The sequence below is a fragment of the Marmota marmota genome, unplaced genomic scaffold (assembly GCF_001458135.2).
Source record: "Marmota marmota marmota unplaced genomic scaffold, marMar, whole genome shotgun sequence".
Taxonomy (NCBI): domain Eukaryota; kingdom Metazoa; phylum Chordata; class Mammalia; order Rodentia; family Sciuridae; genus Marmota; species Marmota marmota.
Window position 1 is genome coordinate 9,420,232 of NW_026000243.1, and position 24,098 is coordinate 9,444,329.

At 38.1% G+C, this 24,098-nt stretch overlaps 1 protein-coding gene across 5 annotated transcripts in view; it reads right to left on the reverse strand.

Moving 5' to 3' along the window:
- The window catches only part of Opcml (opioid binding protein/cell adhesion molecule like), a 1,142,904-nt gene that overhangs the window by 221,658 nt on the left and 897,148 nt on the right, over positions 1 to 24,098 (reverse strand). For all 5 annotated transcript variants that reach the window (XM_015499064.2, XM_015499063.2, XM_048796129.1 and 2 more), the window contains one exon: positions 8,721 to 8,953. In XM_015499064.2, coding sequence (XP_015354550.1) covers positions 8,721 to 8,953 — 233 coding nt within the window. The remainder of the gene's footprint in view (positions 1 to 8,720; positions 8,954 to 24,098) is intronic.

The window sequence follows — 24,098 nt, forward strand, 5'->3', positions numbered from 1 at the left end:
AGGAGGAGGAGGGAAAGGGGAAGAAGGGAGGGAAGGGTAGGGAAAGAGATGAGTGGAGAAAATTAGGGAAAAGAATCCCAACTTCTGGTGGTTAACAGGAAAATATGATTGGGTCTTGGGAGTTAGCTCCTAGCATGAAGAAAGCCCTGAGTTTGATCCCCAGTACAGTAAAGCAAATAAACCCTGAAAATGGAATTGGGTAATATCTCTAAAATGATTGCCATAGTTTATGATTATTAAAAAATAAATCCTTGAATCCTTTTCCTATGATAATCTTACTTCACTTCCATTGCTCTTCAATTTCTCTACCTAGAGAGGAGAATTATTAGTGAAAGAATAGCCAAAGGGGTTTCAATATGCTTGTGAAGAACCAAAATAGGAACAAGAATTATGGACAGTTATTGTTGTTAAGACACTATGTTTAAACATAAATGTCAAATTCCCCAAATATGTATTTACTTGCTACATGTAGGAAAACATTACTACTCTAGATTCCGTTAGTCTTGATATTAAACTATGACCAACCAAACTTGTGAAAGGTGAAGTATACTATGTGACTGTTATTATAGTCATATGTTACTATTGATGGTACAATGACACATAACATATGTTATGATATGAGAGTCATGTTGAACTTTCATCTAAACATTAGAAGACTTTATAGAACATTTACTAATTTACCCTTCTTCTAAGGTACAATTGCTCCTTTGCTCTCAGCAATAGGAACATGTGAAATCAGATTGCTGTATTTACCAGACCTACCCGTAGACTGGCTTCTTAGGAAATAAGCTCAGATCACCATGTAAATTGAGCAGAACTGTAACAGGCATTTTAATTTTTCCTTCATCTCCACATCAGTGATTATTTTGAGAACAAGCTTTATTATGAGTCTTCTGTTTATTTAATTGTATTGCAAAGAAGGCAGATGACAAGCCCAGGCCTTGACACTTCTTTTTTTGGCTTCTATATGTATGACCAAATCACTGGCAGCACCTTCTTGGATCAGGTTGAAGAGAATTTCTGCCTTTGCTCAAATCAAGCCCACACACTTTCCAAGCCAGGACTCTCAAACACAAGGGCTCTCCTCTTGGCAGTCAGAACCAGTCATTGTCAGCCATGGCAAGGAATTTATCCCACACTAAATTTTGTTTTTGTGTTGTTCACCTTGGAAAATATCATCTCTTATTAGTTTTATAATCAATAGAGTATAAATGTTATAAAATGAGCATGTCCCCCCATTTCTTTTGTAGCTGGAGGCTGAACCTACATGTTTAGTGGAAGGTGGGATGAAATTCAAGAAGCTACAGAAGAAATAGCCAGGAGGCCTGTGAAATCCTGAGTATGTGTGTGTCTGTGTGCGTCTGTGTGCGTGCGCGCACACACACGCACGCACACACGCACGCACACGCGCTCACATGTGGGTTGTGGGCTTAGAGCCTAAGCAGAGCAGAACAGTCTCACATTTCTCCTTACAATAATGAGAGAAGATGACTGATAAAAGGAGAAATCATCTTTTTATATAAATGTGTTTTGAACTATGTTGTCACCAACTATACAACACATCACGAAAGGTATCGCTACCCAGGAGATTTGGTGGCAGCAAACATCAATTCTGTGCTGGCTACAGGAGGTGTCAAATTTAGGTAACAGCTGAGTAATATGATGTGAGAACAGGGATAGATGGTTGTCAAGAGTACTAGACTGAGGGTCTCATTCTACCTGAGGACAGGAGAACAGGAAAGGCATGGAGGGAGCCTGCAGGAGGATGCCCTTCTTGTGAAGGAAGATTCTCAAGATATCTTTTCTTATAGGATGCAGAGGGTATTCTGAAGACAACAGGGCATTTTTGAGTCCTTCTATGTTGTAGTTGCTTCCTTAGTTACACTAACTCTTCGATAAAGGGTGGAGGGATGGATGGATGGATGGATGGATGGATGGATGGATGGATAAGTAGACAAACACATACACACACACACAATATACCCCCCACCCTCCACCCTCCCCCACACACAAGTAAAAACATTTGATGTAAGTTGTGGAGCTTACAAATGTAAGAGAGGAACTGGGAAGGACAGATGTCTTATTTTTCCAATTTCACTAACCAAAAAAGCCAAGAATGCTCAGTCACCTCTAACTAGCAGTATCAGCAAATCCTAGGAACCCTAGAGAAAACACAAATAGGAAAGAGATTAAGATCAACTTTCTCATTGCTCTGCCAGAGGGTAAAGGTAGAAGATATAAACAGTAGAAGATCCTGGTCACATCAAATTTCTAATACAATTTATGTTTAAAATAAATAAAATGGTATACCTAGAAAGGAATTCCATACCATAAATTTGGCCCTTACATTTCAAAATCATGGAAATGAAACCTAGATTAGTTCTTTAATTATTTTGCTTGCATAATGTTTTATTTGTACATATATATTGAATTTGCAGCTTAGAGACCCTTGTCAAAATATTTTTTTCCAAATGGAAATACACACACATACACACAGGATTAAAGAATGCACATATGCACAGAAATAAAACTAATTATATTAAATTATATTCTTCATCCCAGGAAAAGAAGCCTAGCAAAGCAATGTCCTGAAGACACAGGCTTGAGATGCTCAAAGTTGAGCTCAGGCTGTGGAGTGAGTGTCCTCATGCCCAGACATGTTCTCTTCCACTCTTCCACCCTGCCTCTGTGAAGAACAAGTGTGATTATAATTTAAAATAGAGGCTGAATAAATTAAATTTATTTCAGGTTGACTGCTTGCTTTTCTTTAAGCTCATAATTACACATGTTAATTTAAATGACTCTCTAATATTTGGGAGAAGAAGTGGAAATAACTGAATAACTGGCAAAGAGAGGGAGGGAGGAAGGGAGGGAGGGAGGGAGAGAGAGAGAGAAAGAGAGATTTGTTACAAAAGAAAAGTTGAAAATAGTTAATTCCCTAAAGAAAAGCCCTGTGTTTCTGTCTCCTTCACCCTACTGTAAACACTGCAGGCTCCCACTGCCCCCACCCCAGAACTGTCTCCTTGATATCCTCTCTTCTATGTAGCAATCTAGAACTTTTGTTTCGTTTTGTTTTTTTCTTACATAGGGGAACATTTGCCTGTCAATCTACTTAGCTCTGAATTAGTAGTATGGTACAGGCAATACATAATGCTTGGATATAGAGTAAAAACAACTGGCATTGAAAAGATGCTTGGCTACTTTCTAGCCAGTCTGATTCTTCCAAATCATTTTCAACTCTCTGCATCTCCATTTCTTGTCTTTTGACCTGGTGACTTCCTGCTCTGTCTTCCAGGGCTTTTGTGAAAAATAATCCAAAGGGATAATGCATGTAAAGTGCCTTGTTGACTGTTGTAGTTTGATAGCTTTTTTTCCTGGTAACAAAAACTTAACTCAACTGGATAAATGGAGTGAAGTGAATTTAAAGTACTTAGTAGTTCCATTACCTCTAGCTAAGTTTTCAATCTTTCTAAACCCCAGTTTCTGTTTTTGAAAGATGTGAAGATGATGTATATTTTGTAGGCTAGATGTAAGGATGTAAGATGTAAGGTTAGATGTAAGCCTTATCTAAGATAAGGCTTATTATACTTAATGTGACTATGCAGAACTTGGCTGGTACTCAGGGAAACCTAGGTTTGGGCTGGTTGGGAAATCAGACTTCTTAACATATAAAACTAAACTTAGTGTAACACCCAGTTTCCCCATGAACCGACTCTAAAGACCCGAAGTCTTCCATATATATGGAAAGTGCATAAGCTTGCTGTGGAGTCTTATATGTGAGAATTCAAATAATGCATCATTTTTAGCCCTCTGAATAAAATTGGACTTCATAAAACGTGTCCATTCCATGAAAGAAAAGAGCTCACAGTAAATAGATTTCTAACGTAGCCAAGAGAGAAGATTGAGAATATCAACATTAGAGGAACAAAGATAGACTTGGCCTTCCTGTTGCATCCAGCCCTCCCTAACAAACACCAGCAACAGCCACACACCACGGGCAGGCATAGATCTCTGTGTAGTTTCAGAAGGCTGAAGAAGTAATGATGATTAGAATGACAATTATATTCTGGATCCTCAAAGGAGCCAGGGTTTTCAGTACTTACACAGGATAAAGTGGAAACATTTAAAATGTGTATCCCTGGAGGCTTGAGCTACTAGAAAATTAATTATCTTCTTCTTCCTTGCTCTCAGCTTCTCTATACCATTTATGGTAGGTTTGGAGTCCCACCCTCATTGTTAATTCCCTTTGTTGAACTTTGTAGCTTTGTCCTTAATTTCTGTTGGCACAATGCAATGTCAATAGCAGAAAAAAGAGAAAAAAAGAAAAGAATTCACAGAAAACCTGGGAAATTTCTATCAATCTGGAGCAGAAGTAACTGGACATGGTTGACAGAGGAGGGCATTGGTGTGTGCTGGAGAGACACTAACCTTGGAGTCATATGGCTATGGTTCAAGACCTTTCTCTTCTACTTACTCACTGGGGGCCCTAGAGGGTCTCCTAACCTCTGTGAGCTGTGGTTATCTAATTTTCAAATGGAGATAAAATTCAATACACTCCAACCTCCCAGGGCTTGTTGTGAGGATCAAATGAGACAGAGATTGTGACTGTCTTTGTAAGTGCTAAATAAATGCATGGGTTTCATGTTATCCCTGCTATAAAAGACCTCCTTATGCATCACATTCAAGACCTCCTTCCCTCCAAGGAACTTTCCCCATTTCTGTCTACACCAAGTCATGGGGACAATGTCAGACTCATCCCTCACCCCTGCCTACTTGCAGAGGTGTCATGATCACCATGCCAGTGTGCTATCACAGTGGCAGAATCAATCCATTCTTCTGCTGACCTTACAAACAAACATTTGCTGAGTGCCTATACTGCCTCACACAGCATGCTAAATCCTGGGGATAGATATGATAAATTATGATTCTTGCTGTTCTCTAGAAATAGCTGATCTCAGAAACTTTACCTACTTTCAAACTAGTAAATTCATGTTGAATCTCAAATACCCCTAAGTTAAACCTGTGCCCTTATTCCATAGTACCAATGTGATGTCTGTGTTTTCTTTATCCCTAAACCCAGTGGGCCAAAAACTGTTCTTTCTGAGTGCACAGTATCCAACCTCCCCAGTTGCTACCAAGACCACCAACATTATCCCAATCTCAAAAATATGGGTGATATCATTTAATCCTTCTTCTTTAAAGGCATTGAGATTAATGTTCTCCATTTTCTTGGGATAATATCTCTTCATCACTTCTCTATTTCTACAGGTGGACTCACAGTCCACTCTCATCACAGCATTTAGATGGTGGGAGCAACCTGTAGCCTCTCCTTGTTCCTCCAGCTTATTCCAGACAAATGCCAGGTGGATTTTCCTACCCTGAATGACCTGATCACAGTGGCAGTCCCCTTATTCTGGGTTTCCTTAACACCTATGTATGCATTCTAATCACATTACCACACATGCTCACATGGTGACTTGAAATGATCCTTTCAGTGGCAAAATTAACTCAGGTGTCTGATCAGATTTTAATGAAGACAGCTTCTTGCAAGGAGATGGACTTAGAAATCAATTCATCAGATATGTGGCAAAGGATGCTTTATACAGTAAAGGACAGGCACTGAGGTTAGCCACAGAGTATCTCTCAGTTCCTTACATAGAAGGAAAAAGAAAATAAAGCTGGGAGTCCTGTGGGAATCATCTCCTCATGCTAATGGCACCTAGTTGGCAGAAGTTGTGAGATATTAACATTCTCAAATGGACAGAAGATAAATAAACATTTTTTAAAAAAACAGACAAGTTGCAGCTCGGAAATTTTTCAGTTTTTCTCATTGCAAAATCAATATCCATCAGCAGTTTGAAATTAAAGGCAAGATTAGGCCTCAGTTTTATACACACCTTATTGTATTCCAAAAGCTTTCTACTCAGTCAGATAAATCTTCTTTAAGAGGATTAGGAAACTTTCATTATCTTTATCTAACCTGAACTAACACTAAGTCTAAAAAATTAATCTATAGACTGGACAAAAGCTGATAACTCCTGGGAGGAAGGAGAATGCTTGGGCTTCTTTCTCATTGAGCAGTGGGGTCTCTACATCCATTTCAGTAATTCAACTGGTTTCTAAAGTGAGAACACATTGTCACATTGCTACCAAGACAGAAGGGAGCACAGCTCCCAATTTCCTTCGGTGTTGCCTCTTTGAAAAGAGAAAGACCTATCTGTCTAGTGTTCCAAGATCAGAGCCTCCCCTTCCACCTCTACTCACCCCGATGTTTGCATTTGGGATTCATAGGCTGCCTCAAATAGCCAGAGTCAAGGAGGGCTGAATCTGAAATGTGAAGACTGTGAGGAGCTGACCTTTGGGCTAGAAGAAGTTGCTGCCCTGAATCTCCTCCATCCTCACACTGTTTCTGACCAGAGGCTGGGAGGCCTCCAGAGAGATACCATAGGCTTCCTCATTCCTGTCCAAAGAACTGCTCAAAGTGCATTATAAAGAACATCATCCCCCAAAGCCCAGCATCACAAACTCTTCATGGCCTGTATTGACTTTGATGTGCTTACACAGTCTGTCTCATTCCTTGGAAACCAATAGCTTTGTTCTATTTGAGTCTGTTTCTGCACAGTGCCTGACAGTTATTTTTTATTTCAGTGCCACATTTCCTGAATGTGAAGATGACTTTGTTGTCCAGGCCACAGAAGTGCCACTGACATGTCATTTCCAATGCTGAGAATCTCAGCTCCTCTGGAACCAAGCCCAGGTGGTAGGTGGAATAGCTAGAACTCCCCCATTTTCTACATTCTCAGAAACTTTCTGCAGACATTCCAGTTCATCTCTTACAACTATCCCACCAAGTGCCTCCCCCATCCTTTGAGATGTATCAGATGTGACTGTTGTCTTTATCTCCAGATAGTAGGCAGTCTTGTAGCTCCAAAAAGTGATCATTGCCCAGCTATTCCATTGGATGGGACATGTATGGAGAATGGGCACAAGAAGCACCTAGAGGTATCTGTCATATGGCAGTGTCTGTATCTGAAAGCATGTGGGAGTGAGAGAAGGACTCATAGGATGGATGGACACCATGCTTCAAGCAATATGGCTGTCCCAGGGACTGCTGGGGAACAGAAGTTGCAGCAAACGAATCCCTGGTCCAACACATCCATTACAAATGGCCCACAGAGGCAAACCTGGATGCTATGTTAGCAAAGAGTTGCTCTGTTCAAAGAAAAAAAAATGGACATTCTGAATTGTGGAAGTGACTGAATGAGAATAGATACTAATACCTAATCAATCACTTACCATGAAATCAACTGAAATGAATAGCATATTAAAAAAAAAAGCAGAGATGAGGACATCTTTTAAGCAAAGATGTGGTACACTCTCATTATCTTAAAGAAAAAAAAACTGTTGACTCATTGGCAGATGTGATATTATAAAATGAAGTTGCTAAAAACTAAATTGCAAAAGGAGATCTTAAGAGCTTAGTGTATGTCCCAAAGATGTCAACCAAGGATGCTCTGAGAAATGTCCATCTAAACCTCTCCTTTGGTGGAGAAGGGATGTCCCTCTAGATGATGGAATTTGTCTGCTTGGAACTTAATCCCTACCGTGAGACAGTATCTCAGAAAATGTTTTGCACAGTGATGGCAATTGGATCAGTCCAAAATAAGTTCATTTTGACTGCTGCCTTGCCTCCAAAGGGTTCTCAAATTCTCACAAATTCTACCTGAATGAATTTTTAATTCTTAATATTTAGTACCTAATATCTGAGATTATGACATTTCTTTAATTCTGTGTTTTTATGCTACAAAGAGTAACTTAAATTTAAAACTATTTTAAAAAGCAAACATGATACTGTGCCTGATCTATACTAATTATTAATTAAAGAGAGAACGAGAATTCATCTATTCCACCTATGCTCCCTCTGGCAGAGGGGTGGGAGAGAAAGAGAGAAGGGGCAGAGGACTAGCAAGGATGGTGGAATATGATAGACATCATTATCCAAAGTACATGTATGAAGACACAAATTGGTGTCAACATACTTTATATACAACCAGAGGTATGAAAAATTGTACTTTATATGTGTAATAAGAATTGTAATGCATTCCGCTGTAATTTTTTTTTAAATCAATTAAAAAAAGAGGACGAGCTAAGCCGTTCTACCCCTGTCCTATATCTTTTTAATTATATGTATTTGCTTCCAACATTGACATGGAGATATTTGACTAATGCCCCTCTTGGCTCTAGGCTCCATTGTAGAAATGAAAGAGTTTAAACATAGAAGCAATGCCAGGCAGGAACTTTTTGACCAGCATGAGAGTCCAACTGAGAATATGCACAACCAGCAGCTATGCAAAAATAAAGTCACATGATTTCACATCAACATTAGCCTTTTATTATAAAACAATACTCAGAAAGGCAATAAAAAAGTGTCTTGAGTGCTATTGCATTCATATATCATTGAATATATCATTCCCCATCTCTAGCATGCTAAGTTACTTAAGAGGTTTAACTGGTACAGGCAAAACAATTTACTATTGAGAACAGAAGGACTAGAGACAAAATATTTAAAAAAAAAAACTTTCAAAAGATATTCAGTTCTCAGTCTATGTATTTAACAAAGTAAACTTTTGTGCCTTTTAACATTGCAGAACAAACACTAAGATCCCTCTTCACCTCCATCACTGAACAGAATGTCGGCCCTTGGTCCAGGTGTGACTTACCTTGCACTATGAGGTGGACCCGGGAAGTTTTGGGATGATTGTCTGTCTGAACAGAGCAGGTATACGGACCTTCATCATACACATCCACGTTTTGGATCATGATGCTATATTGGGTCGGTGTGTTGACTAAGATGATCACACGAGGGTCTATGGACCACTTGTCATTGCCAGCATAGAGTATTGTGCTGCGGTTTAGCCAGGCCACCCGAGTGACCCGATCATCTATGGTACACCTGTGAGTGACATGGGGATAGGATGGGGAAAGAGAGAGGAAGAAAGGAGAAAGAGAGAGATGATAAGAAATTATATTATCAATATAGTAGTGTATCTCAAGAAGTAAATGAATCTACATAACAGTGCTACAAGGAAACAATCAATTATTTATGAAAAGTCCTAAATATAAGGTAAGAGAGGTTTGAATCATTCTGAAGAACTGATGATGCAAAATCATTTCTATTTGATGTAGGAACATATTATGTGAATATCTTCATTGTGCATTTGGTTTCCCTCTTATTTCCCCTTAGGCTTATATGAAAATTAGTTTATATTTCTTGAGCACATTTACCATCTTGTGGGAGAAATGGCCCAGAGGCACAGGGGTGCAAAAGTGGATCAGTATTTCAAATAGGTCACAGATAATCCACAAAGCAAATACTTAACTTTTAGTTAATCAAAACTTGAACTTATTTACCTCCAGACCTTCCAGGTGTTGATAATCTCCTTGTACCCCTAAGCTGCCCAAAGCCTGTGAACTACAGTTTATTATAGGGGTTGTAAAATTCACCTTGGAAAGCCAACATTTTTTGAGAAAGTCATCACTGCCTCAAGATTTTAGGGCAGGGAACAAGGAAACTATCAACAGCACACCCCTTCCTTTATGTACTTTTCCCCCTGCCCAGTTGAGAATGAAAACAATGTTATTTTCAAAGTGGAGAGTCAACCTCACCTACTTGGCCCAGGCTATATATGCAAATGGAATTTGCTTGTTGATATGTATGACCTTCAGGCTATCAACCCTCATGCAGAAATAAATGTACCTGCAGGTGGGGAAGAACATTTGCAGATGAACCATAGGAGTTTGAACATGAAAATAGAAACAGGAGAAAATGGACTCCTTTATAAAAGTGAGTATGCTCCGAAGGACCCTGGTGCTTACTTGCTACCCATGGCTGTGTACAGGCATATGCAATGACAAATAGCAGCAATAATGACCTAGCACAGAAAGGAACCTGGGAACTCCAGGGAAAAGGCCTTGACTCTCTATATCTGATCTATCACTCAACATGCAACAGAGATCCTTCAGATAAGGTTCAGAGATAGGAGAATACCAAAGAACAGGCATTGACAAAGAGACCAACCTGACATTGCCTGAATGACCCAGGGTCTTGGAGAACCAAAAAGACATCTTTTTTTTGAAGGGGTCAAGAAAGGTCCTCTCCCTCACTGGTAGAAGAGATAAAAATAATGCTAGCCTCCAATTACCAATGTTTTCTTCATCCCAGCCCACCTGTCACTCTGCAGGTACCAGTGACTATGAAGTAGGGATGGAGTGGTTTTCATAGGGGTGGTGCCTTCATTCTGTGGTAAGGAAAAACCGTTCTTTACTAAATCCTTTTCCTATTTTTCCATGCTATAAAAGCATAAAAACAAATAAAAAGAATGTTTAAACATGTGATCAACATAAAGTGTATATGTGTATAATACAAAGATCACAAAAAAATCAAGCTAGTCTTTTCTTCCTCATCAACTTACAGTGCTCTTAAGTTCTTGTTTCATGGACATCTTCTCATAGACATCTATTCACATGTATAAAGCTTGTGTTGGCTTGCTTTTCACCCGAAGTACATTCATGTGCTTATATTCCTATTGAAACTCTAATTACAGATCTAATTCTGAATCATTTCCAGGTAAGTCTCAGATCAGTGAGGTGAGTTTTGGAGGTCCAGTTGCATTCATTATTGTAACCTGATAATTAAGGTGCCATTGAATGATTCTTTCCTACCCTCACGGGTACATCACTGGTATAGGTATACCTCCATATCCTGGGGCCCTAGTGTATTTTTGTGCTCAGTTTTATTTATTCTTTATCAATCGTCCATTTTCCTTATGAAAACTGAAATCCTAATGGAACTTCCTTGCTCCTCACTTTCAAAATAATTTCTTAGAAGAAAAAAGAATAATAAAATTATTCCTTCTCAGTTTTCAATGATTAATAGAGACTAATGTATAAGATTTCATAAAGATGGTTATATTTTCATAAAGACCAAATCCCTGTTTCAATACCTCCTCCAAAAGAATGAAGTTCTAATAGTAGAATTCCAGGAATGGGCAAGTGTTAAAGTGGATGAAAAATTGGGACACAGTGAAGGTACCATACATATCCCATGTGCAAATATTTTTAAAATTTTTATTTTGGTTAGCTGTGTAACCCTTTGCACATGTGTAAATTAGCATAAAATTTATTTAAATTGTAGTTTCAAAGGATTTATTTCTTGGCCAGTAGAGAATATGTTCATTTTAAAATGTAAAAAGTCACAGAATTCCTTGTGCATGTGTGAACATCTGTGTGTTCAATGAAATTTAAACACCACAGTGATTGACACTCATGATTATCCACTTTCAAAATACATCTAAAAGCTCTTCTTTAAAAGTCATAAAATGTGCATTATTTTCTTTTAAACTTAAAAAAATTATATTTCCATTATATGTTCCCTGCAGAATATATTTTATACTTGAAAATATTTTATTGATCACATATCATATAGATTTGCAACAAAAAATATAGAGATTGAAATCTAAATTTCTTTTATATCCTATGACTATAAACTTCCAATTTATAATATTTGCTTTTAAAATGAGTTATGATTACAAACATAAAATAGATAAAGCAACAAAAATATATTGCACATTTTAAGTAATAATCAGACATATAAAAGTTAATTTTTCCTGTAAATATAGCTCTTAATTACATTGATAAGTCTTTTTATATCATTAATAAAAATGCCACATACTGCTAGAATGAGATGGAGTTTAGGAACAATTCTATTTCTCTTTTTGCTTTTAGAGAAACCTCTTCACATAAGCACAGACATGGAAATTAAAATTTTGTGTAACAATGACACTCAATTCTTTGGATACCTCCCAAGATATATACCAAAAAATCACATAGGAATATAATTTCAAAAATTATTTTAATAATCTCAGTGCTGACAACTCCATTAGTTCCTCTTTCAATTTCTTTTAAAGAGATGAATTGGAAAATACCTGATATGTAAACAGGTTTGGAACCTAGTATTATATTCACTCAATTTCTTAAAATCTGAAAAGTATACTCATAACACCTTTCCAGGTCTTATTAAATAACTATAAAACATAAGATATTCATTCACCTGGAGAACCTTGTTTAACCCAAAGCACTCAGTAATATTGGGGAAATCAGAATACTGTTTATATTAATGTGTTAAATCCATCCTCAGTAAGACAACATCTCTGATATCTGAGTTCTAATTTGATGACAGAGAATTCACTGGCTTTGCAATGAACTGATGCAATAATGTGCTCTACCATTGTCTTTGGTACTTCTCTGCCTTACTTTTGTAGGACTCTCCCAAAAGAGTGACGTATATTCACAAGACTAGGATCCTACTTAAAATAAGATATACTCCATATTTGTATAAATATGTCAAAATTGGCTCTAGTGTCATGTATAACTAAAATGAATACAAAAAAAGTGACACTGTGCATAATAGGCAGATGATGGAGTTGACAAAAAAATTCAAGGAATATTGTTTCTTGGACATTTTGTAATGTGGAAATTGTTAGAAGGGAGAGGCAGAATTCAAAACTAATCTTATGGAATGTCTCCAGCAGATCAGTTTTAGAGAGTTTCAGATCTTAAAATACATTTCCTTAAAGCTTACAATTCTTTTGTAGAGAATAAACAAGTGTAAGATTGAGCACATGGAGCACATGCAAATTATAATGGGGTCCAGAAGGGGATGATGGCTTTGAAACATATCAGTTCAAATATACTATCTCTGGGCTGGGGATGTGGCTCAAGCGGTAGCGCGCTCACCTGGCATGCGTGCGGCCCGGGTTCGATCCTCAGCACCACATACAAACAAAGATGTTGTGTCCGCCAAATACTAAAAAATAAATATTAAAAAATTCTCTCTCTCTCTACCTCTATCTCTCTCACTCTCTCTTAAAAAATATATATACATATATACTATCTCTGGCCAGCACACTCTGTAAGCCTGGCCACATAGCCCCCGGCAAGGCTATGTACCCCTTAGTATAAAATACTTCAGATGGATGGTCATGGTCCAATTAACTAGCTCTTCAACCTGGACCTCATTAGTGGACATGGAGAGAAATAGAAAGGAGTAGCTGTGTAGTCCTCTCTGTGATAGGGCAAGAATGGTCATCAACTTTATACAGTTCACAAAACCTATGGACAATTATGTTGGCCGAGGAGAGTTACTGTTCTCATGATGTTTCTCTGCTGGAGAAGAAAGTGTAGCTTCATAGCTTCTTTTTTTCTTCTACACCATAGGACTCTTCTATAGTCCTATGAACAGCAGGAGAAGGAACTCAGGGAAGAACTTTAAAAGTCTGCTTAAGTGTTCTTCTAAACCTGTTCTTTCCCTGCTGTTTGGGGCAATATCCTGAATCCTCTTTAACAAGAAACATATATGGGACATTTTTTATATTAAAGAAGACAGCCAAGAGGCAAGTTGAAGAAGGTTAATGAAAACTTTCTGATCTCCTGAGAACTCTTTCAGAGATTTTAAATCCTTACTTTTCAAGCCAACTCTATCTACAGATCCTTGATAATATAAAACTCATTAAAACTCTTACATACAACAGCTAACCTTATATATTTCTTGTACTGCCCCAAGAAAAGTTGTAAGAACTTTACATATATCAAATTGCTCATTCCACATAACTACCCATTGAGAAATGCTCTATAACATCCACATACTATAGATTAGGAAACTGAGGCACAGAATAATTCAGTAATAATCCTAATATCACAGCAAATAAAATCATAGCAGGGGATTCAACTTCTGTAACAGCCTGGGATTGGAGTTCCTGTACTTATCAGCTAGGAGAACCTAAGCAATAAGACCAACTGGATTTGGCTGGCATCGTTCAGTTTTGCTCAAATTATTAATACTTATTTAATTTTTATTATAAATAATAAAATAACTCAAGAAAAGGAAAGCTATTTAGAAGTGACTTTCATAAGTTTTAAACTCCATGGAGTCACATTTGGGTAAAAGGTAGAAATAAGAGTCTGGAAGAGCAAAGAAAAGCCTAAAAGACTTCCAAAGGCAGAGATCCACATGATCAGAGAGGCAAAGTGTTATTTTGCACTCCACTGGATAGTGAATAAGAGATTAGGATGTGGGCTGTTTTGTGTTGTATTTATTGTTTTTTGTTTGTTTGTTTGTTTGTTTTGTTTTGTTTACTTTTAAAGGAGTAATTGCAGTTGGGGAAATCCATGTGTTAACACAGTGGTTACCTGCTGGGCATGGTGGTGCACTCCTGTAATCTCAGTGGCTTGGGAGGCTGAGACAGGAGAATTGCGAGTTCAAAGCCAGCCTCAGCAATTCAGTGAGCCACTAAGCAGCTCAGCAAGACCCTGTATCTAAATAAAAATTTTTTTAAAAGGACTGAGGATGTGGCTCAGTTGCTCAGTGTTTAAGTGCCCCTTGGTTTAATCCCCGGTACCAAAAAAGAAAAAAAAAAAAACAGTGGTTGCCAAACTTTGGTGTGCATCAAAACCACGGAGTGCTGAGCCCAACCCCCAGAGTCTCTGGTCAGTGGGCTGCAGGGGATCTGATAATCTGCATGTTTGACAAGTACCCAGCTGATGTTAATGCTGCTGATCTGGGGATGCTTTCTTGAGAACCACTCACTTCTTAAATCAGACAAGAGGCAAGTTCAAATTTTGATTAAAATGATAAATTGCTTTGAAAAGAAATCAGAAAGATTTAAGTTTTTAAAATTTCCTTAAATTTTGTTTTTATTTTTGTATTTTGTCTCAAAAATGCAACAGAACATGTGCTATGATTCATTCAACTGATGTTTAGTGAGCACCTAATGTATACCATAGAACTCTCTAGGAGTTGAGAATATAGGGAGGAACAAGCAATTTCCCTTCCTATGAAGCTATACTTACTGAAAGACAATGAAACATAGAAGTGTAAATATATTCACTTCCGAGAATGACACATCATAGAACACAAAGCAGGATAAGGAATGGAGAGGGCTATGCGGACTGTGAGCATATTTGGGACACAGTGATCAGAAAATTCCCTGCTGTGGCCCGTGTGCCAGATGTTGAATATGTACAATCCTAAATCTGAATGCGGTAAAATGAATGTCTGAAAACCACATGTAACTTAAAAATAAGTGTCATATCTCACACATATTCACAGATCACTTAGGTAATTTGTATAGCTGAGAACCAGGTCTTTTAAACTAGCCTGACAAATCATCTCCTGGTGTATTTATAAATTTGTAGATGTTAATATTGAAAGGATGGTTAATTGATATTTTGGAAAAATGGCAAGTCATAAAAATATATTTATATTTCTGCCATTTTTATTGGAATAATACCTAAAATATGGTGCACACCCTTTGCCTGAGTAGACAATGGGGAATATAACTATACATGTGCCTTCCTGTGAATTTTATACTACACTACACTACACACACACACAAACACACACACACACAAACAAAAGATCTCTATTTTTTTAAATGTAATGCTTTCGTCTCTATTATAATCTAGAAACATGTAATACATGCATATTCTGGAAGTTATATAACAACAATTAGATTTAACTATTCAAATTTGCACTCATGCACATTATCGTTGGTGGGGAGAGGGCTCCTTTCATTTGTCTCAGGCTAATAAGAAAAATATAGAGGTGACTTGCTGTGTCAGTAGTATGTTCCTGCCAGTGAATGCTGAATGATGCTGGATCTGCCATAGTAATGAAGGCCCCAAAGGACTGGAATGAGCCCACAGGGAAGGAGGACTTAATCATAGTATGGCCTGTGCTAAATTAAAAAGTGATGGCCTATGGTCGTCAGTGCTATGTCCACACTGCCACTTGGGATTTAAATTTGAATAAAACATCATCTGGTCCATTATATGAAAGTTGCAAAATTAATTTTTAGTGGTTATATATGTATAAAATTTATATTTTCAGAATTGAGTCACACAAGGTTATGAGTTTAAGGCATTGATACCTAGTTTTATGATTGTATGTATATAAAATTTTTTAAATGTTAGACTGGGAATCTATGAAAATATACATCTCTCTTCCCATTTCCAGTCCCTGTCTTTAAAATGGCCTTCTCTAGAGTCTTGAACTTAAGAAATACCAATAAAGATGATGAGTTAAATGTGAAAGTCTTGAAATGCATTTCTCTGAATTTCTTTTGCTAACTCACCTTAGTGTTTTTTTGTCTTATTATTTGCTGTTTTTCATAAATCAAGACCTAAGTGAATTTCCATTAAGAAGAATCTTAATATATCAAATCTTACTATGTTACTTGATACAATATATCAAAATATGTTATTAATGCCAGTTCAAAAAAAATGGAAAGAAGATCTTGCTTTAGAAAACTCATAGAGCAATAATAAATGAATTTTTTTTTAAGGAAAGGAGAATAGGCAAGCCAAAATGAAATATTTTTAGATCAACTCCCAAGGCATTCTAAATTGCAAAAGCTGTTCTCCTGGGAGGCTTTAACTCCTCAGTTATTTCCTGAGTTACAAATAGAGCCAACTGTAGAGCATCAACAAAACCTTAAATTATGTAAGGGGAAACTTTATGATTCAGATAGTCGGAAATTCAACTGGAGTAATAACTCTGCTAGAGCTAATATTTGCTGATAAGATATTGGTAGGGAATATATCTGAAAGACTCTGCAGAAGCATGGTGAGGGATAAGAGTTGCTTAGAGAGTGTATGGCAGAAAAATATTTCAGTGGTGCAAGAGGTTGACTTGGAAGGCTGGTATGTATGTGCCATCTGCAGCTTGTTCTGCAGGGAAGGCAGTGCTGCTCTAACACCAGCTGGAGTGGGAACATCACACTAGAACATAGAAAGGGTGAACTTTCCTGTGTCTGTGTGCACGTGCATGTGTGTGGAGTGGAAGAGATATTTCCAGAGGCAGCATACACACATGCATATAGGGTGAGAGCCCTAAAGAAAAAAAAAAGGAGCTGAAACCCCACCACAGTAGTGCAAACAGTGTCACCTGAGGCAGAAAATCAGCTTCAGGATGATGATGTGTTGTGGTTTCAGCCATGAACGATGATGTATGAGTTCATCAGAACAGTACTCACTGTGTCCCCACATAGCTTCTTGTTCCCGAAGCACAGTGAGAGCTCTACCTGCATACAGAGAGCAACTTCACCCTCTGCACAGCCCATATGAGGCAGTGGACTGGGGGATAGTTCAGAGGAAATGAAAGGGGTGTCTTACATAGAGAGATGGTTCTATGAGGCAATCAGGAATTGCTTTCAGCTACAAAAGAAGGCATAACCCACCTGGCTGGGGAGGAGAGAGGAGATCTTCTAGGTTGGTAACAGAGAGAAAGCATAGGGTAGCAAAACACTAATTATGAAAAGAAAAGCTAGCAGAAAGGCAAAAGAAAGCTCCCTGAACAAAATAATGAATGAATAATTGAGCTAGTTTACTTCCAGTCTTTAGGTCACTCTGTAAATCCAGAGTGTGTTTTGAACAGATCATTTTTGCCTCCCAAGGGGACAGGGGCAAGGCCAACATGGAGAAAACAACAAAACCCATCAAAATATTCAGTGCCTGCCTTCAAGTGTCATCTGTTCTTAGGCAAATGACAGAGAATGAGAGCATGCGAAGACATCCTATCACATCTAAGGGAACCATAACAACTATAAATTCACTCCCTCTGCCCCCCTCCCCCATGTAAAAGCTATTTATTAAGCTCCTACTATTTGCTAGATACTCTTACTACTAAGACGCTAAGCAGAAAGTTACGGTCTCTATCCTCATGGAACTTTCAGCCTGATTGAATCAATATGCAATAAACAAAGTGAACAGACCTTCCATTGGAAGATAAATTGAACAAAGAAGATTGCTGCAATGATCACGTAAAGGAGGTGGCTTGGGCAAACCCTACTCAGACATATAGTCTAGAGATATGCTTCTTTGAGGAAGTAACTACTTAACTGAGGTTAGAAACTGAGAAAAAAATTCAGGCATATTGGGTCCAGAGAGTTTTTTGATTGAGGGAAGCTGGTGTGCAAGTTCTGTTATAGAGGTTGGCTCAGGTGAAGAACACCTGGAAAACAGAGTGGCCCAGGTGGGGAGAAGGGAGAGGTGAGAGCACATGTAGGTCCCATAAAGCTGGGGAGAGGCACATCTTACTGAAAAGTGTGCACTTTTTTCTAGTTGTAATGGGGAACCACTGAATAACCTTTAAGTGAGAGGCATGGCACGATCTAATTTATGCTTTTTATACGAATAATCTGGACTTTCTTTGCAGAATGAATTGTAGCAGGCCAGAAGCAGAAAGCAGTGAAGGGACGATTGTATCCCTGCCAGAAAAAGAGTATGCTCATGTGACAAGAAAGTCTGTGCATTAAGGAGGGTTGGGGGAGCCTGAGTGAAGGAAAGAGTGAATAGTGGATGGGGATTAAAGTGTTGATGCAAAGTTTCTGGCCAGCCCTTTTAAGGATTTGGCAACTAAGGGGGAAAAAGACATGACGATCATTTGTTTGTTTTAATATTGGAAAGAGATGGGCACTAATTCATTTTGCAAATATTTAGTGAATACCTACAAATTACCTGTGCATTTTATTAATTTGCTAGGATTGGACAAGGACTGATTCTGCATTTCTGAATGCTCCATAATTATGCCAATGTGCTGAAAACCAGTTGCACTTTGAGTAGCCTGACTTTAGGCACTAGAGATGTAACTGGGAACAAGACAAGAATTCAGCCTTCTTGCTTTCCATAGGAGAGCATATGTAGATGAGAATGGGAGCAAGTGGTGATACAGAAGAAAGAGAATAACTCACCATCAGAAATTATAGTAAAGCAGGAAAAGCATTACATCTAAAGCACATGAGAAAGTAAACTTAATCTACTGTTTCGTAAGTGAAAGAAAAATACTAAAAATGTGCATAGCCTTGTCTACAGGAATAAGAAAGCAAGGAGGCAATTGTATAATGGTTTCTAATTTCTTCAAGTATATGGCAAACTTGTCAGTTGAATGTAAATGGAAAGATAGGAGAGGGAGATGAAGAATGCAAGAAAATGTAAAAAATCTATTACAGAAAATGAGAGCAAAATTGCTATGGAACTGTACTATGTATTATTAGCTGGATGTGTTGTGGTCCCTTTTGCATAAGATGGTCAAGAATATCTAGTGGTAACACTCAGCCTGCTTTGACTCTCTGGCAATGCTCAGCTTCAGGCATAGAAAATGGGATGATTGGTTGCTCCAGTGTTGGGTATGTCAGAGGAGCAAGGGAGAAGAGGCCAAGGATGAGGGGAATTAAAACCTATTAAGTAAGAAGTGAAGACAGCAGCAGCTGATGGATAGAAAAAACATGCTACACTCAATGCACTGGAGGTCTCAATGAGGTTCTTGAACAAATGCAGTAGAATAAAATTGCACATGATGGAAGTAGGAATATGTGTTGACCATGCATTGGTGGCCCTTGTCAATGAGGGAATCAACTTACAAGCCAATAGAGCATATAAGTGGATTTTGACAATATTGAGAATGATATTGGTAGCTTAGATTTCTTTATGCGATTTGATGACATATACATAAGTTGAGTATTATATAGATAGTATATTGTGTTGCTAAGGAGAGACCTTGGCATCAGACAGACAAAGGCTCTGCTACTTACTAATGGAGGGCACAAGGACAGGCATTTTAAAATATTTCTCAGAAATTCCATTACCTGATCTGAAAAGTGGGATGGAAATTTTTACATTACAGCATCAATCAATGTTATTATGAGGACTAAAGGAAGTAATGCATGTGCAAAAGTCATAATTGTACTGGGAAACAAAGACAGCCTGTTCTGTAACTACTATCAGAGAACTCTGTTTCATCATTTGGATAAATACAATTCAACATCTGTGATATGGGAATCCATTCAGGTTTAACCATGTGTTGCTGAGTGTATTTGCTTATCATCTTCTGAAGTCTTCTCCTTCTGTATTCAAACATACAAAAATTAGATTTCGAATCATAATGGTTATGAACACCTATAATACTGCTTCTCAAGAGGCTGAAGTTAGAGGATTGAAAGTTCAAGGTGAGCCTGGGCAACTTAACAAGACTCTGTCTCAAAATAAAAATAAAGGAATCTGGGGATGTAGTTCAGTGGCAAAGCACCCCTGAATTCAATCCTTTGCACCTTCCTCCCCTCAAAAGAATAGATCTTGGGTTGGGGATATAGCTCAGTTGGTAGAGTGCTTGCCTGCCTCACATGCACAAAGCCCTGGGTTCAATCCCCAGCACCACAAAAAAAAAAAAAAAAAAAAGAATAGATTGATTTAACATTGTTGAATACAATTTCAGAACAAATTTATTCTGCTAATAGATCAGAAATAATATCACATTTATATTTTTAGCATTCCCTAGCTAATTGATGCAGTACTTTTCCAGTCCACCTATAAATCCTTATCTACTTCCAATAAGATTCTGTTTTTCCAAAAATGCCCCTCTCTTCAGTTTTCTATATTCAACCTATATGAAGTCAGTAGTAGGATTCCATTTCCCTCCAAGGTTCATTACTTTAGCTGAAGCCAGTGAGACAACTTTATCTCTTAACTTTGTATTTTTATCAAGCCCTTTTCACAGTGTGTTGACATAGTAGTTGATGGGTTGGTTTCTAGATTGATGACTTGTGGTTGGTAAAATGCTGTATTCCTAAAAATACATAATTGGGAGATCAATCAATACAATTGTGCACACCTGAAAGAGAATTCAGTTGGTCCACAGGCCCTGACAGCTCATGCAGCGGTGTCCTTGTCTTGGGAAGCTTCACTATATAAAGAGGACAATCCCCAGTCTAGAACCATTCTCATGCAGACTGAGACAATACTGAAATCGGATGCAAACTGTCCATGATGGCACAAGGTAATGGAGTGAGGTGGATGGGATAGGATGACAGGTGAATGGACTAAGATAGGTCACAGATTCAGAGAAATACACTCCATCCTCTTAAGAGACATTGACTGCACAAATGCATCATGAAAAAGTGAAAATGAGTCCTTAGGGTCTTTATTCCCAAACCAAAGACACACCCTTAGCTGGTCAAGTAGTTTTACAGTGATAGGAATAGGACTGCATCTTAGAATGGATGTAGGACAAGCACAGATTTCTGCAAATAATTTTACTACAGAAAAATGCATTGGGCAAGCCACTTATGCAATATCATCTCTTCTTTAAAAGTCACAATCTGGCTTTGAGAGGCCTCCTTTTATCCTCCTTCTTCTGTTGTGACTGATTTAAGGCAATGCCATTTCAGGAGCAATAAGCCCTCTGTAATGAAGAAAAGCGTCTTTTCAAGGTGAGAATCATCAAAGAATCTCCTTTCTCAACAACCAGCTCCATTTTCCTTGCCCCTCTGGTCTTTGCCAATGGGGCAATTCCACGTGGAGTTGTAACACATTGACTCCCACACCTGCCAACTTGTCTCCTACAGTTGTTCCAAAAGCTGCCTACTGGCTGGTCAAGGATGCCTTAAAAAGCTACTCAAAACAATTCATAGTATTTGTTTGCCACCTGCTCCTTCTCTGCCCTCCCTTCATCCACAACTGAACAGCTTTAAAACTCAGCCTCCCAATTTGTTCATAATACTTGGCAAAGAAGTGAGCAAAATGAAATTAAAATGTTTCCAAGCACACACCATTCTAATTCCATTCAATAGATTATCCTGACATATTTACTCATGGCCATGTCTGTCTCAGTATCATCCATAGAAAAGTATAAATTAAAATTTTAAATTAAAAGCAGAGAGTCGGGGGAGCCTGATATCTTTTTGAAGAATGGTGCAAGTCAGCCACAGGCTCCCTGCATGAGTATCGTGGGAACAAAGACTCCGGCACTGCAGAAATTACAGCCCACAGATTTCTCCACAAACACCTTCCCACATATAATGTACGGGATCACAGAATACCAAAGACAGGCTAAACCTCAAAGGTTATTCTTCTTCCTCCATTATTGTTCATAAACAACCCCCCCCTCTTTTTCCTGGCTCAGGTGAAACTTATCTAGAACTACTAAAGGACTGATTTATATATTAAATCAAATAATGGGCTTTAAATTGATTAGTTTGTATTCTATCTGTAGGATTCTTGTATAGCATATGGGTTAAGGGAACACATATTTTAATAAGAAGTACATGAGTTCCAGTACTCCCAAACCTTTATGAGCATCAGTTTTCTCACTTAGAAAATGGGAAAAATATTTTTAAAAATCATAGACTATGGTGAATATTTCAAGAAACAGTCCTCTCTGATATTATTATCATTGCACTGACCTGCAGTGAATGGTCACTAAATATTTGTTATTATATTTCTTTAATTGCTGAAAACTAATGATATACCAAAGGTTATAATGATTTTGAATTTCCCCTAAAATTCATCTCTTAGTCTATAGATATCATGGATTATGTAGCTTGGAAACAGGGCATCCATCCCCTTGGCTTCTAACCCATAGACCATGCTGTGTCAAGTTTAAAAAATAGAGATTGTATGTGTTCATGTGATCCCGGTTTAATGGCCAAGTAGGAGACTGATAAGTTTGTTTGATTCATCATGTGCCATGCTAAATAGATGGCATATCTGAATACAACCTTATCTGAGTTTTTAGAAAAATAAATTCCCTCATTAAACAGACAGATGGGCAGGGACAGATTGGGGAGGAAGGATGGGAGACGAAGCTTTCACCATTCATACAAGCACTTCTTCAGAATGTCAACTTTCTGCCTGTTTAAAAATATATGTTATGTATTTTTAATAAGCCAATCATCTTTCCCAGAATAGTGGCTTATTTTATATAGATTATGCGAACTATCTCCCCTTAAAAAATAAAATAGAAGGAAGGCAAACTTCTTTCCTTCTGCCACGAAAGGCCCAGAGAGAGAGAGACTCCCTCAGGGCAATAAAGTCACAGGGTTAACTTCTGCAGATGTTTCCAGTTGGGCCCCCAGAGTTGCTGCTTTCAATTTATGTCATGTAGCCTCCTGAACCCCAGGTTTCTAATAGGGGAGGAAGAGGGTATTCTTAGCTCCTGGGATTCTCTAGATTGTTCAGAGGGAACCAAAACAGCAGGAAGTTCGACCTGAAAGCAACCTGAATTACTCCAGCCTTCCCACTGTTACTCCCACCTTGAGTAAAGTGTGGAAGCTTGTATGTGATAATTCTCAACAGTATGTACAAAGCCGTAATAAAAGCTGAGCCTACAGATTGCCAAAACAGATCGTCCTTGCATAGACACTTTCACTGAGGGCTTTGAAAGGCAATGGCACAGAAATGAAATTTGTCATCATACATAGCGAGAGTTGAGTTTTCTGATTATGTATGTTAAATAAATAAATAAACTGGGAAAGAAGAAGGGAAAGAAAAAGAAGGAGAAAAGGAGAAAACTCCAAAAGGAAAAAAAGAAAAATTAAAACTTTTAGATTGGATGAAAATATAAAATTGACAGTTCACAGCAGATGTACCATCCTGATTGTGTTCTACTGAGGAGAATATTGTAAATAATTATGCACTTCCTGAGCATACATTAACTACTGACTGCATTTTTCTTTGACAATTCCTCTGCAATACTTCATTACTTGGCATCCAATGGATCTGCTGCTGGTGCTCTTAAAACTTGACATCGCACTGACCTTGCTGGTGTCTGTCTGGGTCTCCCACTCTCCTTTTCCCACACACACCTCAACTAGCACAAGCCTTAGTTAGGCCACCTGTCCAGAGAGAAGAGTCTCCTACTTAAATTAACTGTGGGAAAGCAAAGCAGAGTCTGGATAAGTTAAGCCCTAGGGGATTCCAGCAGAGTGGAGAATTACTCCTGTCTCAGTTCATTATAATGAATAATAAAGAGATAGTTACATGTGCTTTTTGTTAAATTATTCATCTTGTGCACTGAAGAATCAGGGCAGTAATATGTAAAGGAGAAAACTGGTATGTCTGGGTTCCTATAAATACCCAGTACAAAGCATTTCCCAAGATCCCTCTCCTTCCCTCATTAAGGGTGGAAGTACTCAGGGACCTTGGATAGAAGAGGCTTCCATCCCACCCCTCTGCCTCCCTCCTTGACCTCTCTGTGCAGCTATCTTGAA